The sequence below is a fragment of the Blastomyces dermatitidis genome (assembly GCF_000003525.1).
Source record: "Blastomyces dermatitidis ER-3 genomic scaffold supercont1.12, whole genome shotgun sequence".
Taxonomy (NCBI): domain Eukaryota; kingdom Fungi; phylum Ascomycota; class Eurotiomycetes; order Onygenales; family Ajellomycetaceae; genus Blastomyces; species Blastomyces dermatitidis.
Genome location: NW_025544785.1, coordinates 1,866,166 through 1,876,780, shown reverse-complemented (window position 1 = coordinate 1,876,780; position 10,615 = coordinate 1,866,166). Strand labels below are relative to the sequence as shown.

The 10,615-nt window shown below is 45.7% G+C and overlaps 3 protein-coding genes across 4 annotated transcripts in view; all 3 read right to left on the bottom strand.

Moving 5' to 3' along the window:
* Window positions 1–1,798, bottom strand: part of BDCG_17887 (saccharopine dehydrogenase (NADP+, L-glutamate forming)) — a gene marked incomplete at its 3' end in the record, with an annotated part of 2,806 nt that extends 1,008 nt beyond the window's left edge. The window contains exons 1-7 of the mRNA XM_045426933.1: window positions 1,619–1,798; window positions 1,104–1,254; window positions 920–936; window positions 743–796; window positions 318–604; window positions 191–229; window positions 9–119 (exon numbers count right to left, since the gene is read on the bottom strand). Coding sequence (XP_045282740.1) covers window positions 9–119; window positions 191–229; window positions 318–604; window positions 743–796; window positions 920–936; window positions 1,104–1,254; window positions 1,619–1,739 — 780 coding nt within the window. The 5' untranslated portion in view covers window positions 1,740–1,798. The remainder of the gene's footprint in view (window positions 1–8; window positions 120–190; window positions 230–317; window positions 605–742; window positions 797–919; window positions 937–1,103; window positions 1,255–1,618) is intronic.
* Window positions 1,799–2,069: 271 nt separating this feature from the next.
* On the bottom strand, window positions 2,070–5,038 carry BDCG_08946 (undecaprenyl diphosphate synthase). Its single transcript, XM_045424723.1, has 2 exons — window positions 3,949–5,038; window positions 2,070–3,770 (listed from the first exon to the last, which is right to left on the bottom strand). Exons 1-2 carry the CDS (start codon window positions 4,174–4,176, stop codon window positions 2,760–2,762), a joined length of 1,239 nt encoding a protein of 412 aa, XP_045273378.1. The 5' UTR covers window positions 4,177–5,038; the 3' UTR covers window positions 2,070–2,759.
* Window positions 5,039–5,083: 45 nt separating this feature from the next.
* On the bottom strand, window positions 5,084–9,374 carry BDCG_08945. 2 transcript variants are annotated; one of them, XM_045424722.1, is made up of 5 exons: window positions 9,084–9,341; window positions 8,312–9,005; window positions 7,603–8,200; window positions 7,249–7,517; window positions 5,084–7,172 (listed from the first exon to the last, which is right to left on the bottom strand). In XM_045424722.1, the coding sequence occupies exons 2-5, from the start codon at window positions 8,477–8,479 to the stop codon at window positions 5,952–5,954; spliced, it is 2,256 nt and encodes a 751-aa protein (XP_045282739.1). In that variant the 5' UTR covers window positions 8,480–9,005; window positions 9,084–9,341; the 3' UTR covers window positions 5,084–5,951. The 2 variants fall into 2 exon arrangements, with proteins under 2 accessions (XP_045282739.1, XP_045273377.1); XM_045424721.1 differs by having other exon boundaries at window positions 8,312–9,374.
* Between the last annotated feature and the right edge of the window lie 1,241 nt (window positions 9,375–10,615).

Below are 10,615 nucleotides of genomic sequence, written 5' to 3'. Positions count from 1 at the left end.
AAGGACACTCGGCTAGACCAGGAGAACTTGTAGCCGAGGGGGTTATTGGAGCATTCAGGCGCGGGAAGTCCACCGCAGTAAGAGAGGAAGGAGGTTATCTTTCCGCCGGCATCATGAACCTAGAACAAAATAACCGTTAAAACATGCCAAAATATATCAACTGATCTCACCAGTTACAAGAGATATTTACCTCAGAAATGGTCTTCACAGCGTAAAGATGATCAATGCCCTAATCCAACACAACGGGGTAAAACCGTATATCAGCCAACACAATTCGATAATTTAGAATCACAAGACTAGCATCGAACGCAGCATACAGGGTCAAGACCAATTTCATTCATAACCGTGATACCGGCCTCTTTGACCTCTTTCTCCAGCTCCATCATAGCAGGCGACACGTAAGACGTAGTGACGACATTCTTCTTGGTGCGAATCGCGCCCTTGATGACAGTTGCATGGTGCGTGTAAGGGATCAGGGACACGACAAGGTCGACTTTGGACAGCTCCGCATCGAGAGCAGCGCTGTCATTGACGTCGAGAGAAATAGCCTTTGTGTTCTTGATGCCCTGGCTAAGCTTCTTGGCACTCTCAAGCGTGCGGCACGCTGTTTGTTGGGTAGATTAATTAGCAGTGCTGCGTTCCCTATAATGGCGCGCAGAACGGTGTTCCGACAGGTGGACGCGGGGTTGATGTCTCTCTGGGTTGGGCGAACTAGCATTAGGGCACGAATATTAGTACATACCAACAGTAACCTCTATACCCGCATTGCTTAGGAGTTCAACAGTCGGCTTCGTAACTATTTAATTATCGAAAAGAGAACGATCTATGTCAGTGATTGTATTGTCAGGGGGGTTATTCGTGAGCTCTCGCAGTCCCTCTTTAGAACATAAAATAAACACCAGGGCCGGGTATAACGAACCGAAACCACTTCCTAACCTATATAACACGAACAAGAAATCAGTCTTCGTTGATAATATCCAATTGCAATCTCTCAATGGTTGAAAAAGCAGAAGTTGAAAATATGATATCTGGTGGGGGAGGTGACCGCGGGGCAGAGGAAATCTCAAGTGAGGGAAGGAGCAAGAGAAGAGAAGGGAACTTACAAGAGCACCTTGCGACCTTCAATTGGCTGCGACATTGTGAATATTATCTCTTTGAAGGATATAATACAATAATTATATGAAGTGTGAAGCTGATTATATCGATCTGAAGTGTAAGAGAGTGAACTGAGAGAAGAGTCGAGTTTGTCGCAATCTTCAAAATAAAAAGGGAGAGGATATTACCGGTTAGCTTAGTTCCGATCTCGGCCCGACGAAATATATAATCACGTGATAATAATGCAGCAAGATATGTTTATGAAAACACATCAGAAACGTAGTGAATTTAACACAGACTTGTCAATATATTTGATGTTGAGGCAAGATTTAGCACAACGGCCGTGCCCACGACACGAGCTAACTCCTCAACATCAAAGTGGATGTATCGCTGTGCCATTTCATGAACTTCATTTTGAATGAATCGGCCCACGTGTGAAACGAAAAAAAATTCATGGTCCAAATTCAGCACTGTATCAGATTAACACCGCTGAACTGCATGATTTCAGCAGTAGCAAACTTACCCGTCAGAGAGGAGGGAACAGGCTTGTGAATGACTTGAAGACATGATGCGGAATGGGATCTGGCAGATCGACAGGTGACACAGCGTCTACTGCGACTGATGATGCGAGACGTTTCAAGCATTTTCCCTCTGAAGGCGGACCAACATCATCATAGTCCGTACTGTATATACTCCATACAGGCACCGGATATTCGAGGCATCTACGTAGCGTAAGTTGGTCCGTACCTGTGGTACGGCGGACTACAAGTTCCAAGTGTGCAAGTAGCAACAAAGCTAATTTCTAGGCGCCAAGACACTAGTTACCAACCAACTCGGGGGCATTATAGGAGTTTCGCCTGAGCATCGCCAGGAATACCGCAAACAAGATGGCGTAGTTTGCTTCGACCATATTAGAGTCCAACACGATACGATACAGAGCTACAGTATTCTGCGAAAGAAGATTGGGTATACAGCACGTACCTATATATCTAGTGGGCTTAATTGCTGACCGTCCAGCAAGTTGTTCGAGAATGAGTTAACTGTCCAATGAACGCAAGGAAGGGGACAGTCCCATTGGGATTGATGGAATCTTTCTTTGATTGATGAAAAGACCCCAGGATCCTCTGAAATCGCATCCATGTTTTGGTTCACAGAGCTAGTAATAGAGTCTACTAGGGTCGTTGTAGGGAACACGAAGAGCTGGTAGCTAACCACTAACATGATATTATGACGCTATACAAAGGGTGCAGGAAACAGGGCGGATTAGGGGTATACTGGTCTATTTTTATGTAGAATGTGAGAAATAAATAATAGACAATGAGGCAACCGGTAACATCCAGCGATTGGCATATGGAGTAGACACAGCCGTGATATCACGAATCCCTCTCATGAAGCAAAAGCAAAAGCAGAGCAATAGGTGTAAATATAAAAACAAAGCGGTAGACTATAAATGCTTCGAAGATGAGGAAAGACCGATGGAAAAGAGAATCGCAACAAACCAGAACTCCATATCAAAAAACAGCAATTTTTTTAAAAAAAGGATGCGGCAAATATTCAGAATTAAAGAAAAATTAACAATGCAATTCCCGCAAAGGGGAGAGAACCAAAAAAAGAGAGTTAAAGAAGAACAACCCCCCCAAAAAAAGAGAGAAAAAAAGAGAAACTTATCTATCCTTAGACCTTGCGCGCTGCCTATGCGCCAGGGGGGAATATTCAGAACCAACTCCATTCGTGACTCCGTTGTGCGAACCACTGAACTCATCCTCATTGCTATCCTCTAGCTCCCCATTCTGGCCCCCTTGCTTGCGTACCCGCCATTGCCACTCCCACAGTACTGGTAAAAACGTCCACAGGTCAAAGCTCGGCCAAAGAATATCCAAGAACACAATCTCTGTGTTCTGATGGCACTGCCAGAGCATGAAGTCGCTCAGTCTCTCGACGCCAGAGGTTCGCACGAGGAGATCTAGGGGTGGACAGCCGGCAGTGAGCATGTGGTCGGTTAGGGTTTGCTGCGTAATGGTTTCTGGTGAGAGGAAGATAAGTTGGTCAGTGTTGGGAGGGTAGCTGGTGTATGCTTCTGGGATTATAGCAACTTTTTCTGCAACATGCGAGTGGTGATCTGTTGATGTCGTTGAGGTAGCGAGGGGGAAAGCGTCGGGGTCGTCGTTGGAACTCTTGGTCGCCCGTTTACCTCGTGGGCGCAATAACGAGGAATCCGTTCCGTGTCCGTTAACCATCCCACCCTCCTTCTGTATGCTCTCCGCGATGTGCGTTTCGGAAAAAGTGCGGCGTTGTCCATTCGACAATGGTAACTGTGTTCGGTCAAGAGGGGTGCTATATTCGATGACGGTGTTCCGGATCGCGGTCGTCATCTCGTCCCTAGACGTGTATGGGAAACAGATGTTCAGGATGGCATCACCATTTCGACTTGTAAGTTCAACAGCCTTATCGATGGCCTCCAGTACTTCAGGCTTAACCAAGTCCCGTCGACCCAAGACACGTACACTAGCACCGTAGCGATCTAGCAGGTCCCCATGTTGGGATAACTGGGCTAGCTTCACCCTTGCCATGTCCATCAAAGCATCCACCTCGTATTTCGACCTCTTGAAATTTTCGATACTGAAGGCATACACCGTTACCACCTTGACACCTGCTTTGTAGCACACTTCTAATATCTAACACAAGCGCGCAGGTGTTAGCAAAACGGATACAGAAAGTAATACTGCCTGAACAGCGCATATAAGAGTCCTCCACCGCCATCCAAAGCCCATACAAAACCGATAAGGACAAAAAAAAAAAAAAAAAAAAAAAAAAAAAAAAAAAAAACCAGACTAAATCACACAAAAGCCATACCTTAGCCAACGCCTCAAACCCCAAATTATGCCCCTCAACTTTCTCTATCCGATGATTCCTCGCAAACCGTCTATTTCCATCCATGACAAACGCCACGTGCTGTGGAATCGGCCCTTCTCTCAACGCCCCAATCAACAGTTCCCGGAGGTGTGACAGCCCCCACTCAATCGGCGGAGAGGAGAGAAGCCATCTCCGCAGTTTGGAAAGATGCATCGACGAGGCCGCCATGGGATAGATATGTAGGGGATACTGCGTTGGGGGAAAAGGGTGTCTCAGGGAACGAGGGCAGGAGGAGTTGGAGGAACGGAGGGCGAATCGGTTCGGCTTGTTTACGATGTATATGTACGGATCAGATGGCCTCCAGGAGAGGAGAACAGTTCATCGGCGGGGGACGGAGCGGTGAGAGCCCCAAAGCGGGGATCGGATAGGGGAGGGTTGAGCTGAGGAGGTGAAGTTGGGAGGACAGAACGGGAGGCGGGAATGGTTTGCTTTTGGTCCCGAAGGCGTTTTGGCTTTCTGGCGCTCTCTTGCCGACTCTATTTATTGTGTTCTCGTTGTTCCCCGTTGATTACGCAGGTGTAGATGTGTGTGTGTGTGTGTTTGTTGGGCGAGGCTGATGGGCAAAATCGCGACGAGCTCCTGAATTATGTTCTCCGGATCTCCCCAGGAAGTGAACCGCAAGAAGGGAACAACAACACTCGTAGTATACAAAAACACAACATCCGAGACGAAACCGAAGCGTCTCCGGAGAAATCCCCCCCAAAGGACAAAAAGAGAAGCGGTCTATGAAACCAGGCGGAAGTTGGTAAAATCGACGGGTTGTCAGGGAAGAAAAAAAAGAGACCTGAGGAAGGAAAGGAGACTTGGTCCTAAAAATAGGGAAGTAAAAAATAAAATAAATAATAAAACAAATAAGTGAAATCAACTCTTTGCCATCAACATAATCGCGACGCAATGGAGATACGTAATTAATAAAATAAATGATATTATCCCAACCGCATTCTATTCCTGTTGGTGCATGTTTTAGTGATGTGCGCGGGTTTGTTCTTCCCTGCTTCGTAAGGTATTTCACCGCCCCCTATTGGATTCCCCGGCGTGGCTGAGCGCATGCGCTACCTACCAGAGCAATATTATTAATTAAATGAGCCTCTGTTACGGAGTACGGAGTACGGAGAAGTGGCTTGGTGCCGACGTCATCGCGCTGGCTCGGTCGATAGCTGCAAAAGGCGAGCAAATATCTACTTCACATGGTTGAACAACTCGATTACAACCCGAAGTGCTGCGTAAATACGTATTTGGCTATGTAAACTATCTGCATATGATATGGCGATAATATAGCATGAGAATCATAAAATAATAAATGCGGAACGTCGCTCTGCCCTCCCCTCCGAGTCCTCCTCCTCTTCCACCTCTTCCTCGCGTCAAGAATGAACCTGGATATTAACTACGGCTTTGAAACAAAACATTTGAGAAACGCTAGAACGCCACACCTGATTGACGATATGAATTAACAGGGGGTCCAACTGAAAGGAAGAAGAAGAAAATATCAAGATATTTAACAGTACCGAGCGCGTCGACAAACAACAGAACAAAAGAGAAGTACCGAAAAATATATTGTCCAAAATGGTTTGAGCCGAATTAGCAGCGGGACCAGCAAGGACAGCTGTCGGGGGCAGCAGCACACTAGTAAATCGGGGCGATAGCCCGTCCCCTCACCTTGGGCTTGCCAAGGGTCTCGTTTGTATCGTCAGTTCTGGAGTTATAACCCCAAATCCACTCAATGTATGTATACCCATACCCGCAAATATATACGTCGCTTTTTTCATGGGTTTAATCGGCATCTGCGACGATTCCCATTCCCTCAACTCACACTCCATCCCAAGTAATTTGACTATCCCGAGGGGAAAACAATAATCCGTGCACCAAATCCTCTGTTTATACACACCCCTCCCTCATTTTTTCCCTCGTTTGACAATCACCAAAATAAAAAACGACAACTAAAATCACAAATCTTTCTTCCCAACCTCGCTGCGCGGACTCTCAGACCCCGCAGAGCTAGCAACCTCCCACCCAAACTCCCCACTCTGCTTCCTCCTCAACCGGCCCCGTTCCTTCATAGCCCCCCGAATCCGCTTGCTAACTTCATCAAAGCTCTCCTTGGAATTCAGCGTGCTGAACGCCTTGAGCGGCATGCCGCTCGAACCGGTAAGGCCGCTGTTCGAACTGCTCCGGCTGCGGCTGCGGTTCCGGCTAGGTGGCCGCGTGGAGAAAAAGCCAATGTTGCTGAGGTCGTGGAACGATTCGTTGCGGGGTAGGTGGCTGGGGACAAAGGTGGTAGTCTCGCCTTTGATTCTCCGTGTGGACGCGTCCGGTTCTTGCCCCATGAGAAGCTGGTTTTCTTTCTTCGATGCTGAAGGCTCCTCGTGCATGAATAGCGATTCTTTGAATGGGTCTGCGACAACTCTCGTGGCGTCGAAATCAGGGAACATTTCCGGACCGAGCGTGTTGATCAGCTCCGTTACTTCATGTGAGAGCTTGGCTCTTCGGTCTCGGAGCTTGACGAATGTGTTGGCGGAGGTGGGGTTGAGGGACAGGACGAGCGGGCGCATGGATTTCAGGATGTCCATGCCGATCTCGCCGATTCGTAATGCTGCAAAGGTAATTGAAGGGAATATCCAACAGCCGAATATCACCACTAGCCAGAGAGGTACCCATTCGGGAACATACCCCTGGATGCGATTCCGATAGGTCCAGTATGTGAGGAGGATTGTGTAGAATGCATAGAGGAGAGGTGCGAAAGCTAATGCAACTAGTAATTTCCACGTAGCCATTACATCGCGGCCCTGAATCTTCACACTAGATGCGGCTAACGCCTCTCTGGATTTCTTGACTGAAATCATTTTGGTCGCTACGAACACTGGTGCGAAGAGCACGAGGCCGGGTAAGGTGCCAATGGACATAATACCCAGTTTTCCAAGGCGGTATATCAAAGTCGAAACCACCTTGATGATGGAGAATTTGGCATATGCTACTTGATGGTCACGTATGCCTAGCAACCACAGCTGTTTATTGTACTCCATGACGGACTTTTTTAGGCTCACAATTCTAGGGTCGTCTTTGTACTGGGCATAGCCCTTCGCCAGACGACGATTCAGCTCTACGACCATAGGGAGCGGAAGCTTCTTTCCTGCCGGGTTGTATAACCGTCTTGCTGCGTGTATCAACTTTAGGTACGTCAGTACAAATGGCTCAACTTTTTCCAATCTTTCCTTCAAGGGCAAGTAGAGATATGAGACGAACCATAAGTGTTTCATAGTCGGGACCAACGACAGTCACCGCAACAAGTGCCTGGTAAATAGTGTTCAACAGTGTTCCTATAGCTTCCCGTCGATTGCCTGCCTTGTACATTTCAACAAGCTCCCGTGGCACTTCAATTGGGTTACCGAATTCCACCACGGCCCTAGAGCGGAACTTATGCGCATGGAAATAGTTCATGCCACAAGGGACGATTTTCACACCGCAGTCGGGGTTCTCTGCCAAGGCCCCAAGTGCCATCAAGGCAACACCAGCTACAGAGATCCATCAGCTTCATACTCCCAAAGAGAAAAAAAAGGGGGGGAGGGGCTTATTAGAAGGATTGAACAATTACCATACCTTTCAATGGAAGTAAGTTAGGCCTGTCATGGCTACCGCCCTCCGGAAAGATGCCGATACATCCTCCAGCATTGAGGGTCTGAAATACCGCTTTATACACGCCCGTCTGATCGACATGTGGAGCAACTTTAAACTTAGACCCTTTGAAGCCTGACAGATCCTGCTCCGCAGCACTGCCAGTAAACTTCAAATCATCTGAGATGTCTGTCCGCCCCGTAAGCTGGTACAGCGCATCCTTGTGCATGAAGGGTTTCTTCAAAATGATCTCATCTGGGCCGCGAATCTCTGCAATATCCGTTGAATGGGCTTCGCCATTTATTGTCGGCAGAGCGATCGTGCCGCCAGGTTCAAATCCTGGGTCGTCAAACTTCGTGCCAACACCCCTTAGTAGTTTCGGATTATTAACAGGGTCTGGTAAGTATATTAATCCCTCGCCAGGTTTCATATTATCCATGGCCCGAGCCACGGGCAACGCGCCCGCAGCTTTTGCTAGCAACCCGACGAATCTCCGCTTGAATGATTTTTCGGCGATGAGGAAGGCTATTCGACGGTTTAGTTCTCTGCGGGCTACGCGCATAAGAATCAACGAATCCACGAACTACATAGATGCAAAGTAAGGGAACAAATTCCGTTAGCAACGCGGATTATATATCCCCGTATATCTTTCCATACGGATCGGTACTTTGTGCAACCGCGTTGGGGGACGTACCTGGTTCGCATGCGGGGCAGCAACGAGGATTATAGGACCACGTTTGGGGACCTTCCATGAACTGCGCGGGTGGACCTCTCTGAAAAACAGGTCGATGAGCACGGCAAGCGACCATAGTACTAAATCGTATAGCCACCCTATTTGGTGGTTAGCGGCCTTCGGAGCCATCCTTCAATCCGGTTTGCTTCTTGCGGCCACCACTATTATCTCATGCAGCAGAAAGCGCGGGAACGCAAACAATCAGGGAGTAAAGATATATTTATTCTGTTCCCCGGAAAACTTGATTGTATATATAGATATATATAGAAGCTGTAGCTTGGTCGGGATGCTCACGCTTAATCGGTGGCACAAGAGACGGGGCAGCGAGATCGCGGGCGGGAGGGATGTTAATGGCAGCGAACAACAGTGAAAATCCGTCAAGGGTAATTAATAATGGTCAAGTAGGGATCCCCTCTCAATGCCTAAGAAGGAGTTAGGTGAACGGGCTTCGTTCAATCAAAGCCTATCTGCGAGCGCCGATATGGATGTTGGGGGGAGGCCGTCCAGGCGGCATAATTCTTGCACAGTAACCAACCGTGAGCCCCGTCGATCGCGATCAGTCAGTAGCTGCTTGTAGAGCTGAAGGGCCGGTAGGCTTCATTCATTCATTCATTCATTCATTCATTCTTCATTATCCAAAGACCGTTGAGCAAGTCTGTCCAGCAGAGCAGAGGCATGAATAACCATGGCAGGATATGGGGATTGTGGGTGCGGCGCTAAAAGAGACACTAACAAGATACAGCTCGATTTCTTGATTCCAACTTGAAGGTTCTAGAACATCCCGTGGAGAGGGAGAGGGAGAGACAAGACGATCCGAGAAATTGATTTCAATATTTTTGATGTGAGCTGAGAGTTTCAACAGTCAGGTACAAGCAGAGTTCGCATATCTATTTCTTGACTTGTTTGCTAAATAATACTGTGTACAGAGTACATAGCATGCAGATAGGCTACGGGTAATTGTGAATAGTACAGTTGGAGAAGGTGAAAGTTAAATAACAGGCTGTTTGACAATAACTAATGTATTACAACAAGTAACTCCGGAGTAGTTGCATTCAGTTGAGGCAGCAGGATTTGTAGCAGTCGCCACCTTGAGAGAGTGTTGCCACAGCAATCGAATCGCCTCACCTGCACATGATTCACACATAATCTAGCATCTTGCAGATTATAGTTATTTAATAGTTGTATTTCTATATTTTTAAGAATCTGAAATGTTTGAATTTTAATTTTTTTTTAATTTTAACCTGATTAAATTTGATATTATCTCTCTATATATTAAAGAAAAACCAACTTTTCCATGTAAAAATCACTGTAATATGACATCACGTGCATCTTATTAAAAATGTTAAGAGTTCTGATTATCTCAGTAAACTCAGTCACTTCACTCTGAGCTAACTCAATCTGAACTACTGCTACTTTCTGTCAAGTTCTGCTAATATCTGAGTCAATCAACTATCACAGAGCTTATACTAAATCTAAATAGAATATTCTTAGTAAACTCTTCACAGAGTATCTAAGAAAAAATAATTTCTATTTATTAATAATATAGAAATAATTTACTTTAATTATAATATTTAAAATAGAATCACTGTATAATATCACTTATAAATTATTTCTGTAAGAGGCCTACGCTGAATAGATTGATATAATATTGATAGGTCTTATATAACAAAGATAAAAATGTTAGAGAAGAAAAGAAAGAGAAAGTGTGAGAATCAGTGATTAAGATGAATATTTATACATGTATGTGATGATGTACACAGTGAAGCTTCAAGGCAGAAGAATATACATGCATTTATAGTGGCTGAGAATTGATGATTGAAAATGACTGAGAATCAAAGTGTATGCTACACATGTGTGTAGTGACTGAGAATTGATGATCAGAAATGACTGAGAATCAGAGTGTATACTATACATATTCATAGCAGCTGCAGATCAGTGATCAGAAATGAAAGAATCTATAAAGTGTAATGAAATAGTCTATATAATTGATCAGGTGCAGCTCATCACATTAGTTCTCTCTTTTCAGAAGCAGTTCTCATCAGTCAAGAGCTGCTGTTTCAGATAATATGAAACTCAGAGTTCAGATCAGTTAATTATAGCTGACTCATTTCACAAGATATTATCAGCTGTGACTGTGAAATCTCTTATTAAGAATATCTTCAATCTTTCACTTAAGCTCATTATCTTCTTCTATGATGCCTGGCAGCTGTCAGTCAAATGTCAGCTGAGAAGAGAATGAATTAATGATAGTGCAGTGAAGCAAGC

What these genes read in the sequence shown, in the direction of transcription:
- BDCG_08946 (XM_045424723.1), bottom strand. Translation starts at nt 4,176, where the DNA reads ATGGCGGCCTCGTCGATGCATCTTTCCAAACTGCGGAGATGGCTTCTC. An exon ending in GGTTTGAGGCGTTGGCTAAG is followed by an intron (nt 3,771 to 3,948) that starts GTATGGCTTTTG and finishes CGCTTGTGTTAG; the next exon opens with ATATTAGAAGTGTGCTACAA.
- BDCG_08945 (XM_045424721.1), bottom strand. Translation starts at nt 8,479, where the DNA reads ATGGCTCCGAAGGCCGCTAACCACCAAATAGGGTGGCTATACGATTTA. An exon ending in TAACTTACTTCCATTGAAAG is followed by an intron (nt 7,518 to 7,602) that starts GTATGGTAATTG and finishes GGATCTCTGTAG; the next exon opens with CTGGTGTTGCCTTGATGGCA. An exon ending in CCGACTATGAAACACTTATG is followed by an intron (nt 7,173 to 7,248) that starts GTTCGTCTCATA and finishes ACGTACCTAAAG; the next exon opens with TTGATACACGCAGCAAGACG.